Source organism: Mustela putorius, unplaced genomic scaffold (assembly GCF_011764305.1).
Source record: "Mustela putorius furo isolate JIRA1106 unplaced genomic scaffold, ASM1176430v1.1 tig00003909_pilon_pilon_pilon, whole genome shotgun sequence".
Lineage (NCBI taxonomy): Eukaryota > Metazoa > Chordata > Mammalia > Carnivora > Mustelidae > Mustela > Mustela putorius.
The window spans coordinates 6,945,224-6,966,406 of record NW_025422057.1 but is presented as its reverse complement, the minus strand read 5'-3'; the positions used below and the strand labels follow the sequence as shown (position 1 = coordinate 6,966,406).

Here is a 21,183-nt window from a genome sequence, read left to right as displayed (position 1 = left end):
TGATGAGAAAGGACTGTTTGGAGGATAGGAATCCTGTTGTTCCTATTTGTGTTTCTCACATTGCCTAGCATAGACAGTGCTTTGCAGATCATGGGCATTTAGGAATATGGGAATTATTTTAAAGTTTTGTTATTTTTAATAACTGGGAGGAATTGTTGCATTGTACAATCTGTTAGACTCCAAGGAATAGCTCTTATTTCTTTGATTTCTAATTTAAGATGGCATTAAGAAGTGAATTTTTAAAAAATACAGTAAGAATATTTTTAGCTGGTATCAGCATTTTACCCAACAAATTTTTCTTGATAGAAGTTAGGACACTTAAAATTATATGGTCCTGGGGCACCTGGGTGGCTCAGTTGGTTAAGCCTCTGCCTTCCACTCAGGTCATGATCTCAGGGTCCTGGGATGGAGCCTCCAATCAGGCTCTCTGCTCAGCAGGAAGCCTGCTTCCCCCCCTCTCTCTGCCTGCCTCTCTGCCTCTTGTGATCTCTCTCTCTCTCTCTGTCAATAGACAAAATCTTTAAAAAAAAAATTATATGGTCCTTCAGTCTTGGGGTGTGTGTGTGTGTGTTTGTGTAAAACACTATTTGTGGTTAAATTTGAAGCTTACCTACACCATTGTACTTTGCCAAGGGTATTTATTCATAGGTGTGTACTGTACTGCTCAGTAAATAGGAGTACTGTCTTCACCTAATACTAATTTGTGTTAAGTTTAGTAACATGGTTTAGTGGGAACAAAAAGTTCTTTATGGATTTGGAAAAAGTGATACTTGTTTTGTCTCTCTACCCCCAACTAGTTTGTAATGTTTTATTTTAGCATATTTTTTCTTCTAACTCACCTGGTTCAAGTATTTACTATAGTAATACTTAATGAGTATAAGGAAGATTCAGCTTTGAGAGGTTCTGAAATCAAAATCTTACTAACTTTAACTTATATTGAAAAAAAATTTTTTTTTAAAGATTTTATTTATTTATTTGACAGGCAGAGATCACAAGTAGGCAGAGAGGCAGGCAGAGAGAGAGGAGGAAGCAGGCCTCCCGCCGAGCAGAGAGCCCAATGTGGGGCTCGATCCCAGGACCCTGGGATTGTGACCTGATCCGAAGGCAGAGGCTTTAACCCAATGAGCCACCCAGGCACTCCTGAAAATGGTTTTAGTTGCTCTGAATTATTTCATAGCTAAACAGTAGTATGGAAGGCTCAGCATTTGTTTTGATTCAGCTTAAAAAATGCAGGTTTAAAAGGCAAGAGAGCCCAAAGCCGACAGGAAGCACATCCCTGTCTCCTTGGTTTCTGTAGTCAGGACCAGAGTAGAGGTTTAGTGTCTTCTGTAAAGGTTTTTTTTTTTAAAGATTTTATTTATTTATTTGACAGAGAAGTCACAAGTAGGCAGAGAAGCAGACAGATGGGGTGGGGGAAGCAGGCTCCCTGCTGAGCGGAGAGCCCAATGTGGGGCTTAATCCCAGGATCCTGAGATCATGACCTGAGTGGAATGCAGAGGCTTAACTCACTGAGCCACCCAGGTGCCCCTAAAATTTGGTTTCTCATATCAGGATTGCTGATCTTTGGTCCAGTTGATAAAATCTAACGATTCCTCTCAGCCTCGAGCATGGAGCCAGTGCTGATGTGAAGGTAAGTACCTAAATAGGTAGTTCTAGTTCTAGAAAGAAATTAAAGGGAGAGGAATACACTAGTTTTCCTTAATATTCTTTAGGACACTTAAATGTTGTCCTGGGATCCAGAAATCCTGGAGAAACACTTAAAAGGGTTTAGAGTGAATGTAACAGATTTATGCTTTTTGAAGAAAAATAGAAATAAACTTTTTTCTATCTTGCTCCTTGTTCTAGGGGTTGTAGAAGGTGATTTAGCTGCTATAGAAGCGTACAAGTCATCAGGAGGAGACATTGCCCGTCAGCTCACTGCAGACGAAGTGCGTTTGCTAAACCGTCCTTCTGCTTTTGATGTTGGCTATACTCTTGTACATCTGGCTATACGTTTTCAGAGGCAGGATATGCTAGCAATACTGCTAACAGAGGTCAGTATGACATTTTGGTTAAACATTTTATATGAAGGAAATGTGTTCATTAATTTTCGTTTTTGATGTAATGTTTTCCTAAACTGTTCTTAAATGTTTCAGATTTCTTTTACTCCCTTTATAAACTCATGCTAAACTTGTCAGATCAGTTGTGGATTCAGATTTTCTCAGTAAATTGCTTCTGTGGTACGCATACGCATATTGCATATTCAAATTTGCCAATATTGGGAACCATTATATAGAAAGCACTGGGAGGGATTAAGGAATATGAAGGTTACCTGAAAACATGATTGAAATGGCTAGCCGTAGTTCAGTTGGATAAGAATCCAGTGACCCCAGAGGCACCAAAAAGGGAAACGGAAGGGCTTAGGGGATAGTAATGGTGAAAACAAGGGGCAGGTTTACTGTAATAGAAAAAGGGACTGTTTGAAAAGCAGCAATGTGATTAAAAAAGGACCAGAGTTCTGGAGCCAGGGGATGGAACAATTAGAGGTAGTTTCTGTAGGACTTGAGGTCTGGCTCTATTTGCGTTGTTGTATTGGCAGAGCAAGTGTGTAGAGCTGTAGTTGATGGTGGTGGCAGGAGACAGGATAGAGAGGGCAGCTGTGAATCAAGGCTCAAGTCCTTTGGGGGATTCCTGGACCCCTCTCAGCCTGGTGGAGGGCTGTGAGAAAGTTCGGGACTGTTACAAGTCACTGACCTCCTAAGAGCATCTGGGGACTAACAGTGAGAGGGCAATAGAACCCCATGGTACTTAATATTTACTGCCTAAACAGGTCACCTTCATTTAGCACCTCCATTTAGACAACGAACAGTTTCTGAGTGTAGGGAATTGAGGAGCTCCTCTGCTGAGCAGTTTTGGCACAAGGTCTCATGAGCTTACAGCCACATTGTCTGAGCTGCAGGTGTCAGAAGGCTTGACAGGTGGGAGGATCTGGATCCAGGGATACTTGCATGACTGGTGGCGGGAAGCTTCAAATCCTGGTCACATGGGCCCCTCCAGAGGGCAGGTTTCACCAGAAGTGATCTGACGGACAGAAGGCATAGGAAAGTCATCCAGATGGAAGCTTCAGGGTCTTCTAGACGGAACCAAACTTAGGAAGTAACATCCCATCATTTCCCCCATATTCTCTGGAACACCTAGACCAACTGTGGGAGAGGTGGGAGTGGGGTAGATTTCCAGGGTAAGAACAAAATTGGTTGTGGAATGTCATCTCAGTGGAGATGGGTGCTCCAGAGGACAGAACTGAAGGGGCCAGTAGGGAGATTGGATAAGGGATGTGCTGGCAGAGGGAGCCCAGGTACTTTTGGGATGAGACCAGAAGAACATTTATATTATGGGATATGTGTCTGGGGCTGCGGTTTTAATTGGATTTTATTATTATTATTATTTTAAAGGTTTTAGTCATTTATTTGACAGACAGAGATCACAAGTAGGCAGAGGGGCAGGCAGAGAGAGGCGTGGGGGAAGCAGGCTCCCTGCTGAGCAGAGATTCCGATGCAGGGGCTCTATCCCAGGACCCCGGGATCATGACCCAAGCCAGAGACAGAAGCTTAACCCACTGAGCCACCCAGGTGCCCCTTAATTGGATTTTAGATTGTGGACTCTGTTGGTAATGTGGCGGAACCTATGGACTCCTTTTCATAATACTATTTTTTAAATGCCTAAGATAAAAGTAAGATTGCAGAAATCAGTTATATTGAAATGATAGTTTTTAGAATATTAGATTTGTGATATATAAGAGAATGCATTTTAAATATAGACAGGAGGCTAGTGAAAATGAAGTATTTAAATTAAAAAAAAAAGATTTTATTTATTCGTTTGAGACAGATACTGAGAGAGAGAGAGAGAGACTGAGAGAGAATGAACTTGGGCGCAGGGGGAGAGGGAGAGGGAGAAGCGGACTCGCTTCTGTGCCAGGAGCCCCACCCCACCCCATCCCAAGGGCCCAGAGATCACGACCTGAGCTGAAGGCAGATGCTTAACCATCTGAGCCACCCAGGCGCCCCGGAAGGATTTAAATCTAATGAAAATTCCCATTCAGATTCACAGGTCCTTCCCAAGTTCATGTGCCCTACGGTAAGAATTAGTAACCTAAGGAGATGGTTGAGAGTCATAAGGTTGAAGAGGCTAGATATGAAGGATAGGGAACGGTGTCCAGGTTTGGTGGCTGCAGTCTCTAGTGACAGCAGAAAGCAGAGCTGACTCACCCGGGGTTCACACCAGACTCATTTCTTCTCCAGCAGATGCTCACCTTTGATTTCAAAATTCTTCATATGCAGATATCTTAAACTCCATGAAAGGAATACAGCTTAAATGTAAAATATCTTTGCGTCATTTGTTGCTGTCCATCATTAAAGAGAAAAGGAAAGTTCTAGCCATGCTCTTACTTAGAAGTTCTCTGTCTTAGTGCTCACTAGCACGGCACTGCTCCCATTTCATTCCTGTCCGGCCGGCTGTACTTCGAAGGTTTGTTGTCTGTTCTACACTTGGAGAGAAGCCGATTACTTCTTTAAATATTCAGAGTTATAACCAATGGGGAGGGATTTGAGGTCAGTGGAAAACTAACCCTTTAAAAATACCATGCTTTCTTTATTCTACGTCAGGGTACTTGAGGTATTCTTAACCCAGCAGAAGAGTGTTTGTACTTTTCATCTTTCTCCATGAGCTGAAATTTCCTGTGTGTAGTTTTTTTTTTGTTTGTTTTTTAAAGAATGCTTTTATTGTGGGCATGATGCTTAGTCTCAGGTGGTTTTCTGTCCTCCCTCCCTGTCCTAGGATGAACCTTTGCGAACACTACCATTTTACATCATGTTTTAATCTAATTCTTTATATATTTCCTTGGGATAAATTCCTAAGAAGTGAATTTCCTGAGTCAGAAGGTAAAGCATTTTTTGGCTATTTTCCTGCAAAGTTGTACCGAAACATATTTCCACTGGTGAGGAGTTAATCCCTTATCTGTTTTAAAATTAAACACCACCCTGAGTTACTGGGAAGGTTTGGTAATTTCTCTTAAATACTGTTGTTTTCTGCTTTTGTTAATGATAAATGAGATGCAGAGGAAAGTTTCTTTTGTATTTAAGGTGTCTCAACAAGCAGCAAAATGTATTCCAGCAATGGTGTGTCCTGAACTGACAGAGCAGATCCGGCGAGAGATAGCTGCCTCTCTTCATCAGAGAAAGGGGGATTTTGCTTGCTATTTTCTAACTGACCTTGTAACATTTACGTTGCCAGCAGGTAACTCCAAATTTCAATGTGAAAAGAAATTTTCACTCTATTATGATTCCTTTTTTTTTTTTTAAATGTGTGAGTGAAATTGTTTCTGTTAGAAAGCAGGTAACTTAAGCTACTATATGTGCATTTTAAATTATTTGACTACCCAGAAGTGACCAGTACAAGGGCTTCTTGTAAATTTATGCTTTGGATCTGGTAGGAAGATAGCAGCTGATATAACTGATTTCTGTGTGGGCCTTAGATATTTTAAAAAATCTGTTTTACGCGTTTATTTTTCCCTTCAGGTTTAGTTTATGATATCAGTGTACTCTTTTTTCCTTTTTCATACCTATTTTAAAATTATGTGGGTATTGGTTATTGATATTAACAGATAGGATTAGAACTCTGGCTTTTGATGGGTGGAGTCATTATTTGAATCAAAGATACTGGCATTCTTTTGCAGTGTCAGTATGTTCTTCACTCATTATATATACCAGAAGTTTCTAAAATAAAGCTTCCAACTTGGTTCTGAGTGTCTTGAGCTTTTATATTGACATGAACAAGGACGTTTACAAATGGTAGGGAGATAATAACTAAGGTTTTTTCTTTCTTTCAAAGATTTTATTTATTTCTTTGACAGAGAGAAATCACAAGTAGGCAGAGAGAGAGAGAGAGAGAGAGAGAGAGAGGAGGAAGCTGGTTCCCTGTGGAGCAGAGAGCTGGATGCGGGGCTCGATCCCAGGACCCTGGGATCATGACCTGAGCTGAAGGCAGAGGCTTTTAACCCACTCAGCCACCCAGGCACCCCAATTTTTTTCCTTTTTTTTAAAGATCTAATTTGGGGCTCCTGGGTGGCTCAGTGGTTAAGCCGCTGCCTTTGGCTCATACATTGTGAAAGGGTTTCCTCCATCTAGTTAATTAACACACCCATTGTCTTACATATTTGGTTTATTTATCTGTTTTGGTGAGAACATAAAAGTTTCACTCTGCTAGCAAATTTATCCATGATTTTGACGTTAGGTGTTCAGCCTTATTCATTTTATAGCTTAGGTGTTTTGGTACCCTTTTATCAATCTCTCTTTTCTTCACTACCTCCCACCCCCCATGCAACCTCTTTTCTACCCTGTTTTTATGAGGGTTTTTTGTGTGTATGGTTTTGTTTGTTTTTTTTTTTTTTTTTTTTTTTAAAGAGCCCTTATGGAAGTGTTACCATGCAGTATTTAATTTGTTTTTCTCTGGCTAATTCCACTTAGCCTAATGCCCTCAGTGTTCACCCGGGTTGTTGCAAATGGCAGGATTTCTTTCTTTCACCTGGCTGAGTAACACTCCATTTTACAGCCTCCCCCAGCTTTTCTTTTCTTTTTTCAATTTATTATTATTTTTTTATAAACATATCATATATTTTTATCCCCAGGGGTACAGGTCTGTGAATCACCAGGTTTACACACTTCACAGCACTCACCAAAACACATACCCTCCCCAATGTCCATAACCCCACCACCCTCTCCCAACCCCCTCCCCCCAGCAACCCTCAGTTGTGACATGAGGAAGTGGAGCCTCACCCATCTTAGATCATCCATTGTCTAGATCTGGGCTGTTGTGAGTAATGCTGCAACACACATAGGAGTTTAGTACCTCTTCATTATCCTGTTTTCATTTCCTTTGGAGGTATGCGCAGATGTGGGATTGCTGGATTGTGAAACTTCTGACATTTTGAGGAACTTCCATATTGTTTTCCATGGTGGCTGCACCAGCTTACATTCCACTACCTGTGCACAAGGGATCCCTTTCCCCACATCCTTGCCAACAGTATTATCTCTTATCTTTTTGATAATAGTTACATGTAATTATCGGTCCAAATACTCTTTTTATTGTTTTTAGTTACCAGTTTTGCTAGTGAAGTATAGAAAGGAAATCTTTCATGTTCCATTCATGCACACACATTATACGTGCATATTGTTTTTTTTTTTACAAAAAGCCACTTGACAGTCTTCACTGCAAGGAAGGACTTTTTAAAAAAAAATTTTTTTTATTTATTTGAGAGAGCACATAAGTAGTGGGCAGTGGAAGGGGGTAGAATCTCAAGCAGACTCTGTGCCCAGCACCCAGTGTGAGGCTTGATCTCACAACCCTGGAATCATGACCTGAGCTGAAGCCAAGAGTTGGACTGAACCACCTAGCTGTCCCAGCAAGAGAACTATTTTAGAGGAAGTCACTATTAGATCCTTATATCAAATTTGTTAAGTTATGAGACATAAGAAAATCTTCTAAGTCTGTTTTTTTCTTTGTAGATATTGAAGACTTGCCTTCAACAGTCCAGGAAAAACTATTTGATGAGGTGCTTGATAGAGATGTTCAAAAAGGTAAGTGTGGAATTAATGTGATTTAGTTCAATATCCATACACTCTTTGCTTTTTAAGGCTTAGAGCAGTTCAGTGTATGGTTGACTTGTTTTATTTTTACTTTAATTGAAAATGTAAAGTCCTTAGGAGCAGTGTCACATAGTACTGTTAAAAATGCTCATTCTGTTCATTATATCTTGATAAAACTGGAATAAAATTTTAAGAATGCTCATTCATGGCTCTTAATTGTGGTGGAATAAGGGTATAAAAGTTTTTAAGCCTTGGTTTTTTACTACCTGTTCTAGAATGTGTCTATTTCCGTGTTAAGCATTCTCAGCAAATAGTAAAGAACTTAAAAGTTGAGAAAATTGGGGCACCTGGGTGGCTCAGGAGGTTAAAGCCTCTGCCTTCGGCTCAGGTCATGATCCCAGGGTCCTGGCATTGAGCCCCAGAGAGACTGGGCTCTCTGCTTGGTGGGGAGCCTGCTCCCCACCCCGCCCCCGCTTCCCCCTCTGTCTGCTGTGGTTTCTCTCTCTGTGTCAAATAACTAAAGTCTTTAAAAAAAAAAAAAAAGTTGAGAAAATTATTCTAGGGCCACAGATGTTTCAACTACTTGGAAGGTTTGTATTCCACTTGATCAGATTTATTTAGTTGTTTAATAGTAAATGAACATCAGCTTAACATCTAGAGAATGGGTTCTTTCTTCCAGTGAATAGTCCTAAATTGCATGAAAATGAACATGTTACTTAAATTCCTTATATAGAGTTAGAAGAAGAATCCCCAATTATAAACTGGTCTTTGGAGTTGGCTACGCGCTTGGACAGTCGGCTGTATGCACTTTGGAACCGGACTGCAGGAGACTGCTTGCTTGATTCCGTGCTCCAGGCTACCTGGGGCATTTACGACAAGGACTCGGTGCTTCGGAAAGCCCTGCATGACAGCCTGCATGACTGTTCACATTGGTGAGCGGCTGTCCTTCCCTGTGGAAAACCACGTGCTCTTGCTGCATCATTTCCCTAGTGTTGGGATACTTTGTGTGTGTGTGTGTGTGTGTGTGTTGGGATACTTTTTGCCTCTTATGTTTTCTGTGGAAGCTGGAGGGAAAACTTTGGTGTTTTGCACATTAAGACGCTTTAAACATTTTGATAGATTTTGCTAAGCTTTTAAGTAGAAACATTTTAAGTTAAATAGGTCTTTGCTCATATTTTTAAGTATTATGAATTCATGTTTATGTTGAAATTTAAGATTGTTAGCATTGTATTACGAGATTTCTTTTCTTCCTGAGGCACATAATCTTCAGACCACATTTTACCTTGCAAATTTTGAAATCCACAGTAAAGTTAAAAAAATATATATGGGGGCGCCTGGGTGGCTCAGTGAGTTGGGCCGCTGCCTTCGGCTCAGGTCATGATCCCAGGGTCCTGGGATCGAGCCCCGCATCAGGCTCTCTGCTCGGCAGGGAGCCTGCTTCCTCCCCTCTCTCTGCCTGCCTCTCTGCCTGCTTGTCATCTCTCTCCGTCAAATAAATAAATAAAAAATCTTTAAAAAAAAAAGATTTACATTAAAAAAAAAATATATGTATCTGTGCAACGGACCCCAATATTTCCTGCCTAGTTGTTAATCTGTACCTCCACATATGCTTCATCTCTACATATGTAAACACCTCCCTTTGCCATTTGGTTTAAGTCCCCATGATGCTTTTCCCCTGACAGTATCTCTCTATATCATTGAAGAACAAGGATAGTCTCTTACCTAAGCGAGTCCTTATTACCACATCTGAGAAAATCAGCAAGAACTGTTATCCAGGATACACATCTTTTAGTTATCTCAGAAATGTCCTTTGTGTAGACCGTTTTCCCTGCTATTTGAAAGTAGAGCATTCCTGGGAATCCTTTTGTTAGCTGAAATGGAGTAAAGCAGAGTGCGGTTACCATCTTGTAGAAGTGACAATCCTCATCGGGTTTCTTTTTGGCTAGCAAAAACAGGTGCCAAGATAGGTCTTTAGTAAAGGTGAAGGGGTACGAAGCAATCTTTCAGATAGCGGGGGATCCTGTGTGTGTGTGTGTGTATATATATGTATATTTTTTACCCAGCATCCAACCAAGTATATGACTGGTCTTGACTTACAGTGTTTTCTTGGTTCTGTATATACATTATCTCTGTTATCATAAATGAGAAAAATTGAGGCTGAAAGAAGCTGAGTTAATTAAAATGTGTTTTCTTCCTTTTACACTTAATTGAATGCTTACGCAATAATGATAATGGCCTTACTCCAAAAAACACTGTGCCCCTAGTGCCTCTGTGTAATTTTTCAGCACTTGTGAATTTTTTGGTCTGTATTGAGGGGTTATGTGAAGTCCATTAGAACTTAAACTCCATGAGAATAGAGATTTTGTTGTGTTTCATTGTGGAAGATCTGGTGCTTCCAATAGCCTGACCCAGACTAAGTACATACTAAGTATCAGTGAGTGTAAATGGAAGCAGTAGCCTCTCTTTTTTGAGAGCTAAAGTATAGATCAAAGCATAATGTAAGACAGGAAGAATTTGAGGTCACCTTAAAAACATTAAAAAGCTCTCTGGCTGGCAAGCCATGATGGTGACGTGATTGCATGTATCATGCACACAGGCATACCTCGGAGATAGTGTGGGTTCCGTTTCAGACCACTGCAGTAAAGTGATATTGTAGTAAAGTGAAACGAAGGAAACTTTGGCTTCCCAGTGCGTATGAAAGTGTAGTCTGTAGTCAAGTGTGCAACATGAAGTCTTAATAAACTATACATGCCTTAATTTTAAAAATAGTTGATTGGTAGGAGACCCTAGCCATTATCTGAGCTTTCAGTGAGTCGTAATCTTTTTGCTGGTGGAGGGTCTTGCCTCAACATTGATGACTGCTGGCGGATCAGGGGATTGTGGCAGTTTCTTAAAATAAGATGACAGCAAAGTTTGCTGCATCAGTTGACTCTTCACAGATGATTTCTCTGTAGCATGTGATGTATGTGTTTGATGGCATTTTACCCAGTCAGAATTCCTTTCAGCATCGGAGTCCGTCCTCTGAAATCCTGCTGCTGCTGCACCAGTCAAGTTTATGTGACCGTCTCAAGCCTTTGCTGGCATTTCACCAGCCTCACAGCATCTTCACCAGGATTAGAGTCCGTTGCAAAAAATCACTCTCTGCTCGTCCATCCCAAGCAAGTCCTCATCTGTTCAAGTTCTGTCGTGAGATCACAGCGCTTCAATCCCATCTCGACGCGCTGCTTCTCATTCTGGCTCTGTTGTTATTCCCACCATAGCTGTGGTGACTTCTTCACTCAGGTCTTGAACCCCTCCAAGTCATCTGTGAGGGTTAGAATCTGCTTTTTCCAGACGCCTGTAGATATTATTTTGACTTCTTTCCATGAATCATAAATGTTCTTAGTTGCATCCAGAATGGTGAATCCTTTCCAGAAGGTTTTCTGTTTCTTTGCCCAGATCCCTCTGTGGAATCCGTGTGTGTGGCAGCTAGCTGTGGGCTTACTTGGAATAATGACCTGAAGGGTGAAATTACTCCTTGATCATGGGCTGCAGAGTGAGTGTTGTGTTAGCAGGCATGAAAACATTCTGGCTGTCTGTCTCCATCTTGGGTGATCAGGTGAACTATCAGTGCTGTCTGTCATATGTCTGTCTGTCATTATGTCTTATGACTGTCAGTCATAATTTGAAAGTTTTTTTATTTACCTGAGGGGTAAGCATTAGGCATTTAAAATCTTTAGCAAATTACATATATATAAATATATAAAATATTTAGCAAATTACACTCAAAGTGGATGTGCTGTCATCCAGGCTTTGTTGTTCTTCTATAGAGGAGAGTGCATTTAGCATTTTTAAGGGTCCTTTTGGAATGGTCAGTGAGCACTGGCTTCAGCTTAAATTGTCCAGCTGCATGAGCTCCTTAATAAGGGAGTCAGATTGTCCTTTGAAGCCTGCACTGACTTCTCTCTGGCTGTGGACAGTCCCAGATGGCATCATCTTCCAGTAGAAGACACTTTCACCTACATTGAAAATTCGTTGTTCAGTGTAGCTCTCTGCATTCGTGATCTTCAGCGAGATCTGGAAAACCTGCTGCAGCTCTTGTATCACTTGCTGATGGACCTTGCACTTTGATGTCTGGAGACTGACTGCATCTTTCCTTAAACCTTACAAGCCAACCTCTGCTAGTTTCAGATTTCTCTTTGATAGTTTCCTCATTTCTCTGAGCTGTCACAGAATTGAGAATTAGGGCCTTGCTGTGGAAGTGGTTTTGATCCTCTACTTGTGAACACATGGGCTATTTCTAGTCCATTGTTTATACAGTGACAAAACAGTAATGTGAAAATTGTAGTGTCTTTTGATTGTATCCAGTATTTCGGGTGATTTTGAATGTTTTGGGGTTTTGTTGTTGTTGGTTTTTTTTGGTTTGTTTGTTTTTGTTTTTGAACTTGTCAACCAATAGTAGACATTTGAAATTGATTGTTCTTATCATTAGTGTTTTGGTTGAAAACTTGGGTGGTGAATGAAATTGTGTGTGAGATTGTGTTAAATGATGTCTGCTAGCAGAAGGTAGGTATTTTTAATGTGAAAGTTTTAGTGCAGACTGGGTAAAATTAATACAGTTGCTGATCTCTTTACTCGAATTGCTTACCGACCACAGTAAATAAATGATAGCAGCGTTTATCGAAGGCTTATGTTTTACTGTCTTACTTTTTCAGGTTTTACACACGTTGGAAAGATTGGGAATCATGGTATTCTCAGAGCTTTGGTTTACATTTTTCCTTGAGAGAGGAACAGTGGCAAGAAGACTGGGCATTTATACTCTCTCTTGCTAGTCAGGTAAGAATGCTTTGAGACATGTTGCCTCTGTGAGAATAGTAGGCTACATGCTCTGAACCCCTGGATTTACATGCGTGAACTATGTTGGAGGCATTGGAGTGTACATGAAAGAGTGCTTGATTCGGCATCAGGTGACTTTGGTTCTGGCCATGACTGCTGTCTGTCGACTATATGACCAGAGGCAAATCTGCACCACAGGACAGAGCAGTAACATGTTTCTTACATTAAGTGATTAGAAATTGTCAGAATGAAAGTTGCACTGTGATGATTCCAAGCGCTTTTATATACTTTTTTCAGATTGTTCTTCATTTATATTGTCCTCTTAGCAAAGTGGCTTTATGCCTGTTTATCTATCTACTGGTTAGCTCCTATTCTGTGTCCTAGAGGGCACTGAACCGAGATCGCTGAGGTGGTGGGCACTGATGCTTTGCTTTTGGGCCCGGAGGGTGAAGTGGTGATGAGTGTGAGGCTCTCTGTCCATGTAATGTGTGCCAAGGGCAAGGTGCCATGGCCGGCAGGTGGAAGGATTTCTTTAAAATTTACCTGGGAATGAACTTTTAGAAAAATGAATCGTGTAAGGGTTGTTCCTTTTAGACTCTAGCTTTCATACTAGTTTTATTCCGTGAAGCATGGTCAGTATACTGGGCTGTAACGTTCAAATATACACACAGCAAACCATCCCTGTTCTTTGCGGAAAGCACCATTATTTACTCGAAGTGAAGTACCTTCTGTCACAGTGACTATTTTACACCTGTGACATGTACGTCCTAAAAATGGGTTGTCACAATCATTATAGAGGGGTGATAGACCCGTTCAGTATTCTTGCTGTTTATGTTTGTAAGAAATAACAGCTCCTCTTTTTACTAGGGTCTTGATCTAACAGGTGACTTAACAAGGAGTCCAATGAATGACTCCAGTGTCCCTTGCTATCTGAATCTCTTGTTCCTGGGATCACTGTTTAACCAAATCCATTGGGTTCTTGAGATTGGATAGCGAACGATCTTGTCTGCATAGAACTTGCAGATTTCTTTTATTATTTCATTGGATGTTGCTGTTTGAAGAATCATACTCTTCTTTAGCTTGACAGTAATTACTACTAATAAAAGCATTGGTCTAGTGTACTGAAGGGGGGAACAGCATTGTGTTTTGCACAGTTGTTTTCCAGGGCAGAAATAAATGTTTTAAAGTGAAATTGCTTTCTGTATTTCATTCCATACAGCCTGGAGCGAGTTTGGAACAGACACACATTTTTGTACTTGCACATATTCTTCGACGACCAATCATAGTTTATGGAGTAAAATATTATAAAAGTTTCCGGGGAGAAACTTTAGGATATACTCGGTTTCAAGGTAAGCCATGTTCAAGGGTATTTTTAATTTTTTTAGATTTTATTTATTTGTCATAGAGAGAGAGAGATTGAGAGTGAGCACAGGCAGACAGAGAGGCAGGCAGAGGCAGAGGGAGAAGCAGGCTCCCTGCTGAGCAAGGAGCCCGATGCGGGACTCGATCCCAGGATGCTGGGATCATCACCTGAGCCAAAGACAGCTGCTTAACCCACTGAGCCACCCAGGTGTCCCATGTTCAAGGGTATTTTTGAAGTCTCTTGTCACTCCCCATGCGGCCTGCAGCTAGATCCTCATGACCCCGTGGGTTTTCTCTCCTCCCTCCAGGTGTTTATTTGCCTTTGTTGTGGGAACAGAGTTTTTGTTGGAAAAGTCCCATCGCTCTAGGCTATACGAGGGGCCACTTCTCTGCTTTGGTTGCCATGGAGAATGACGGATACGGCAACCGAGGTGCCGGTGCTAACCTGAACACCGATGACGACGTCACCGTCACGTTTCTGCCTCTGGTGGACAGCGAGAGGAAGTTACTCCACGTGCACTTTCTTTCTGCCCAGGAGGTAAGAGGCGGGCGCTCCTGTGAACCTCCTGAAATAGTCCTGCTGCCTGGACCTGGACCTGGCCGCCGCCGTGTCCTTGCTGCCACCGTGGCCTTCTCCGCACAGCCAGCCCCACTGCTGTGTCTGGCGCCGGCACTCGGCTTGTCCTGTGGACACGGTCCTTCAGACCGTGGCACGTCCCTTTTCCCGAGTTGCTGTGTAGGTCGTGGGGTGCACATGCCGCAGGGACCGTAAGAGGACAGCCCCTGCCCCGAGGCAGGGAGGGGTGCTGAGGAGAAGACTGGAAAGATGGGGCTTGGGGGGCAGGGGACTCGTGATGGCTGTCGGGCCGTGATGGGAGGCGTCTGAGGCAGTGACTCCTGAAATGAGCTCTGCGGGAGGAGAGAGTCTAGCAGCCCGTGGGGGAAGAGAGCTGGGGGGAGAGGGTACTGCACGATCTCCCTGTGGTTTGTGGGGAAACGGGGCTGAGGGGCTCCGCGGTGGCAGAGGGCTTGCCAGCAGCCTTTGAAAGCTTGTTTTAGACGTTGGGCAAGCTGGGAAGCCTGTGGCCAGTTTGTTCAGTAGAGGAGCACTGGCTGCTTGTTGTGGAGACTCCAGACAAGATGCCTGGAGCAGTGGTGGGGGCAGGGGCGAGGGAGGTGTAGACCAGGCAGGGGGCAGTGAGGCTGTGGAGAAAGAACACTCTTCGAAAACCCATATTCTTAAAAAATTACTGGGCTTTTATTTAATATACTAGAAATCATAAAACTTCTACCATCAAGACATGAATTAGTAGAACATAATTTTTATAACTTCATTCTGTAAATAGTTTACTGAATAAACTTACCTTGTCATGTGTTTGAAGCTGAGACTTTTTTCTAGCCTTTTCGTGGCCAAGATCAGTTTATTAGGTAACACTTGGTTTTTCCTGTTCTTTCAAACAAATTAACCCATTAGTAGGTGGTTTCTCCCCCCATGAGATTTTCCTTTGAATTTTCCCATAGACATTTTTCTATTTAACCATAGGAGACTGGGTTTTATCATAAAATTGATGAGAGGCTGAAACTATGTGAAAAGTTTGTTGCTTGGACCTTTTCATTAGTAATCCTGTCAGCTGTGTTCTCATCAAACTCCCAGCAGGTCTCTGATCTGTGGTATTCTTTCCCCTTTTCTTTGCATTCCTCTAAAAGCTAGGTAACGAGGAGCAGCAAGAGAAACTGCTCCGGGAGTGGCTGGACTGCTGTGTGACCGAAGGGGGTGTGCTGGTAGCCATGCAGAAGAGTTCTCGGCGGCGGAACCACCCCTTGGTCACGCAGATGGTGGAGAAATGGCTTGACCGCTACCGACAGATCCGGCCTTGTACGTCCCTGTCAGATGGAGAGGAAGATGAAGATGATGAAGATGAATGAAAAAAAAAAAAAAATCAAAGAGCAAAAGACCAGGGTATCAGCTCTGTGGTGACCCCAAAGCTGGTGTGGTGCACGCTCCAAGCAGAGCGCAAGGCATGGAAGGAACCAGATCTGGCAGGATCTGCCCAGAAGGGCTTTTCTAATCCACACCCATGGAGATGACGCATCTGCTGTGTGAGGAGACAGAACTTTGTTTGGACTACAGTTTGTTTAAAAAAAAAAAAAAAAAGGAAAAAGAAACCCTCCCCCCCTTAATTTTATTAAGACAGAACTTTTTTCCTTTCAAATTGTAAATCTGTCTATAAATGTAACGCATGTGGTTGTGTAAGAAGTTGTGTAATAGGACAGGTTGTACCAGCATCTTCGTATTACTGAGAAGTTTTTTCCCTGCACGGGCACCTCCGAAAGCACATGGCAGATGACTCTTTGTTCCTTTGAGATACTCTTTTTGAAGTAGAACCTGGCTTTCTACTTCCATCTTAAGAGATCCACTTTACGTTGAGTCTCATTAGAGCTCATTAAAGATTTGGAGACTTTTTGTACAAATTATCCACAGCCAAATATAAAAATAAAAATAAGCTTTTATTTTAATTTAGTTCCTGTTGTGCCCAATAAAACGAAGTCAAATCTTCAAGGAACAAACTGCAAGGAGAGTAGGATTGTGTGAGCGGACTTCACACACACGTCATTCCCTTGTTTCAGAAAGGGTTTTGGTTTCTATCATTTCGTCTTTTTTTTTAAGCTTCTGTACACCCCTTTTCAGTATTTAGGTATTTATTTGTTTGGAAGAGTGCCCTCAAAATGAGGGTAGTTCTCCCAGAGTCTGGGTGGCAGTCTCTCGGGGAGTCGTCACTCCCTGGATCCAAGTTAGGGAAGGGCCTGGGGGAATGGGCCCGCTTGTCACTAGATGAACTGCGGGAGATTTGCGCACTTGATTCGGTTGACAATGTTCTTCTCCCAAATGGCCGTGCAGAGGCTCTTTGGATTCTTGCTTTATTTATCATCAGCTCTGCTTTAAGCAAATCGTGTTAGAAAGGCATGCCTTTGCTCGGGCTAAGTGGGAACAGTTAAGCATAGAATAAAGATTGAAAAATGCAGTAAGGTGGAAATGCATTGTAAAATGAATTTCTCAGAGTAGTCTGAGAATTTTTGCATGTTGGTTAATTGTGGCCATTCTTATTTAAAAGTTTAAACTATAATCTTAGATAGAAATCTTTTTATAAAAAGTATTATTTGACCACTTCAGGTATATGTTCAGTACTGGGTAAAAATTTCAGACCTATCTCAGGAACACACAAAAGACTTAGTGTCCTGATAAGCACTTTGTAGATTCTTGATGTGGCAAGGAGTTTGGAAAGCAGCCCCGTGCGCACACACATGCATGCAGTTTCTTCCCTTTGATGAAAAGGCTGTGAAAAACCTTTAAATATTTGCTTCTTGTTTTCTTCTAAGTTCTGTTTAGGTGGTGTTTTAAATGTGCGCAACCTCTGACTCGATGCTGGAAAACTAAAGAGAGAAAAGCACCCATGAGATGTCCTGTCTTTAGTTCCTGCTCCCCTCTCCGAGCAGTGCAGAGGGAGTCCAAGATGAAAGGATCACTTGCGCTGTGCGCTAAAACTTGCAGGAAACTTCTCTTGATTCCATAGAAATGAGTTTTGGTGTAATAATGGTAAATGTTACTGTTCTAAGTGGCTAGGTTTCCCTACAAATTGACTCTGGTTGGCTTTTGTTTTGGTCAGTAATTAAGTTTTTAGAAGGCTATCGTTCTGACTAAGCATAGCATCTCTATAAATTTTTCTCCATACATTGGAAGAATTTTTTAGTGGGCACAGATCCTATTGTAGTTGCTGTTAAGCAAAACTACCCTCCCAATTGAAGAAGCCAAAGAGACGTTTGAGAGAAGCATCTAGTCACTATGGTCTACACCGCAGTCAATGCTGTCCAGAAAGCACAGTAGTTAGCCTGTGTGTGGTGGTCTGCCGAGTGGGGTTTCCCCCAGGTGCCTCTTTATTTATTTATTTATGATCAGTGAACCTGACCACACCTAGTTTAAGGGGTACAGCATTCTTCCCTGTGGGAAAGGTAGAGCATTGCATTTCCTAGGCTCCAGACAGGGATGGGGCTCTAAATGGTTTTCATAGCAGATTGGCTGCTAATGGCCAAAATGTTGGTGAATCAATGCTATGTTAAGCTCTTGAACTATTAAACAGCCATATTTGTTGTCCCGAGATAGAGTACACAGTCCTTTTCTCCAAGATGAGGTCTTGGTTGACTCTGGACAGTAATACCTTACCTGTATGGATTTAACTTTATGGTTCTTTTTTAGGGAGAATACAGTGTGGTGTTTTCTGTTCTAATTAAACAAAACCTAGGTGTACCATGGATTTGAACTGGCTTTTTTGTTTTTGATTCTAGGCTCACCGTGTTTCAGACTTCATCTGTGTTATGGGAACACTGCTTTCTTTAGGCAGTTGGGGAATCTCCTTTTTGTGCATTTGCTGTCATGCCCTCATTGAGAACATCCTGGTTACAAGTGACAAGGATGTTCAGCTCCTGTTCCGTTAACTGGAGTGATGGGTCAATCAGTAACCATGTGCTCTGTCTCTATCCACAGGAGGTTGTTTTACTGTAATTTTTCTGGGAGGGTTGGGATAGGACCACCACCTTCAAATGAGTGAGGAGGTCGATGTTTGAGGACCGACCCCATCACAGCCCTCCCCTCTCCTTTCTTCATGGGAAGGGGGAGGGAGAAAGTGATAGGGAGTTGGGTACCTGGCATTGGACCTGATGGATGGCTTGATACGTGTGGATACCACTAGTGTGAAGGAGTTTAATGCTATTCATGAAGGAAAATCCTTTACATCAACTTAAAAGTTCTTAACATGGAAATGGATGATGTTAATTATTTTGCAACATTTCTTTGTAAATATCATTTAAAAGAATTTTGAGATTCACTTCCCTTCCTGCATTAATGCTTGAGCCAGGTAATTTTGCTTTTGGGTAAATTAAAATCAAAACTCTCTAACTTGACCAATTTTGTTTCTTGGATCGACATAGTTCCAACCCACTATTTCATCTTGAGGATGTCCCAATTTGATAATGATGGCCACAGTGGGCGGTTTTCTTATTTCTCCTTTTAGCTATCACAGGTAATCACCAGCGCTCCCGAATCTGGTTATAGAAGGGGCAGATGGGAAAGTGTTCGTCTTTGAACCCAGAAGGAACACGAGTTGAAAACTGGCTAATAGAGGATACAGTTGCCTTTAAAACATCTCCTGTAGAGAATTTTTACCTGGGTGAGATGTACTTGAATTTCAGAACTTTACAAATTTTTATTACTTTTTATTGAAAACTGCACTGAACGCTAAATGTCCACCTTACAATAAACAGACACAGTAGCGGTAACTCACACTAAAACAAAACACTTCCGATAGCCATTATTTTTCTGTTTGGGACAGTTTTAAAGGATTTTTTTTTTTTTTTTTTTTTTTTTTTTTTTTGTCACAAAAACAGGAATGTACCTATACAAAGGCTCAAAATAGGCCATCTTTTAAACAAAAAGGCGATGATTCACAAAAGACTATGAATATAACATGTAACTAGTTGATACAAATCTAATAGGATTTGTTAAAATCAGTCACATCTAGTAACACACCTGAAGTGTTCTTGTATAAAATATCACGTGAAGAAAAGAAGATTTATCAATGTCTAAAAAAGTGGGTTTGTTCATAGACAATCTGACAAGTTACCATAAAAAGTGTTTCCTGAGACATAAGGAAATGCAACATTATTTTTCTTGAACTCTTTCAGCTCAAGACTTTCCACTCAATAAAATAGCTGAGGATCTGAAACTGAGAAAATATATTTGAGTACAAACAGCTTGTGAAACTTCATACTTTTTCTTTTTTTTCCTTTTTTTTGCATCATCAAGAGGGTATTACTGAATTCACAACCAACTCGCCCGCTCAGTATGCAGTTCAGATGGGGGAGAGACTTCTGTACAGGAGCTTGTACGCTCGCGGCGGTCTAACGGGCACAGTTTTCTCCCCATTCTCTGTAGTAATTTAATCTTCCTCTCTGCAAAAGAGGTCACCAGCGCCCATGGACTGAAGGGACTGGAGTCACAGGAGGGGGATTTCCTCTTAGTATTTCTTTATTTTGACGTTTGGAACTCCTGATGCAACATTCTAGAGCAAGGTGTTCAGGACCTGCTGTGCCCAAGGGGCTGATAAAGGAAAAGGATCTATTTATTCTTTGTGATTGGATGCACAGATGAAGAACGTAACACACAATAACAGAAGTTGGTCGTTAATAAATCACGTCCTAGTCTCTCAGCGCTCGCGTCACCAGACGGCGGCTCCAGCCTTCCCACACCTCGGCTTCTTGCTCGAACACTGCAGCGTGCATGATGCGTATGTCCGGAATCCGTTAAAAAGACGGTCCAAGTCCTTTCCTTAGTTCATCTAGTTTTCACTGTCTCTTGGTCCCAGGTTTTTCTGTGATGACCGCTCGTCATTCTCTGCTATTGCTCGTTGGGATGCTCTCTATTGTCCCCATGTTTTGTCGGCTGGTTGGGAGAGGGAGCTTGGGAAGGGTGTGCCACTGTGGGGAGGTTGTGAGTCACCGGGATGCCGCCGGGGATGATGCCCTCCATGGCTGCAGGAAGTCCGCCCGGGGCCACCCCGACGATGCCTGGCGGGTATCTGAGGAGCACACAGAGAAAGGGCCAGTTAGGTCGGGAGCAGGGAGGAGCCGAGCTCTTGGCTCTGCCTACTGTTTTAAAAAATAGATTAGTCACTTTACTGGCAAAGTAAGGAGAAATCTACATGAAAAACAAAACGATGATGCTTAATTCAACAAAATCGATAGTCCTATCAAAACACTGCCAAAGACTTTTGCTCTTCACACAATGGGAATAGCCTGTGTTAATTCTGTCCATAGACCCTGTATTGCATTTGAGAAATGTCTGGTACCAAAAAAAAAAAACACTTCCCAAGTTGTCTGAGTGCCTTAGCATTCATTAATTATGTCAATACTTCTAGTGATTTCCCGACAGACAGGATGAAGTACTCTGATACCAAATGGGGCTCCCTAGGCGACCTTGCCGCATGCTCTCGTGACCAGAGGTGGGAAACGGGACGCGGCAGCAGGGGCAGAGGGGAGCCAGCGCACACTCCTCTTCCATCGCGGGCACACAAGCTGCTGTGTGTGCAAGGACACGAGGCATTAAGCCTCCCACAGAACATGTGGTTCTTAACACAAATTCGAGTCAGTGTACTGAAACATTCCTAGGATAAAACAGACTTAGGAGGCAGGTGCTTCAGAATTAAAAGACGGATCCTCAACATTCTCAAATCCTTGACCCATGGCTTCCCAACCTACGGCCTGACACAGCCGCTCACTGGCTGGTCAGAAATCAGGGACCCTCTGCGACTTGGGGGAGCTACAGGCCTTAAGCATA

General features: G+C 42.1%; 2 protein-coding genes across 10 annotated transcripts in view; one reads left to right on the top strand and one right to left on the bottom strand.

Moving 5' to 3' along the window:
* ZRANB1 (zinc finger RANBP2-type containing 1) overlaps positions 1 to 18,752 on the top strand; it is a 58,046-nt gene extending 39,294 nt beyond the window's left edge. For 2 of the 4 annotated variants that reach the window (XM_045069018.1, XM_004751744.3), the window contains exons 3-10: positions 1,846 to 2,033; positions 5,118 to 5,271; positions 7,539 to 7,610; positions 8,353 to 8,551; positions 12,314 to 12,434; positions 13,654 to 13,783; positions 14,105 to 14,334; positions 15,504 to 18,752. In XM_045069018.1, coding sequence (XP_044924953.1) covers positions 1,846 to 2,033; positions 5,118 to 5,271; positions 7,539 to 7,610; positions 8,353 to 8,551; positions 12,314 to 12,434; positions 13,654 to 13,783; positions 14,105 to 14,334; positions 15,504 to 15,722 — 1,313 coding nt within the window. In that variant the 3' untranslated portion in view covers positions 15,723 to 18,752. Of the gene's footprint in view, positions 1 to 1,538; positions 1,631 to 1,845; positions 2,034 to 5,117; positions 5,272 to 7,538; positions 7,611 to 8,352; positions 8,552 to 12,313; positions 12,435 to 13,653; positions 13,784 to 14,104; positions 14,335 to 15,503 lie in introns of those variants that run through there. The other 2 variants (XM_045069019.1, XM_013055714.2) reach the window with 2 other exon arrangements.
* Positions 18,753 to 19,029: 277 nt separating this feature from the next.
* Positions 19,030 to 21,183, bottom strand: part of CTBP2 (C-terminal binding protein 2) — a 154,217-nt gene continuing 152,063 nt past the window's right edge. For all 6 annotated transcript variants that reach the window (XM_045069021.1, XM_045069023.1, XM_045069020.1 and 3 more), the window contains one exon: positions 19,030 to 20,425. In XM_045069021.1, coding sequence (XP_044924956.1) covers positions 20,245 to 20,425 — 181 coding nt within the window. In that variant the 3' untranslated portion in view covers positions 19,030 to 20,244. The remainder of the gene's footprint in view (positions 20,426 to 21,183) is intronic.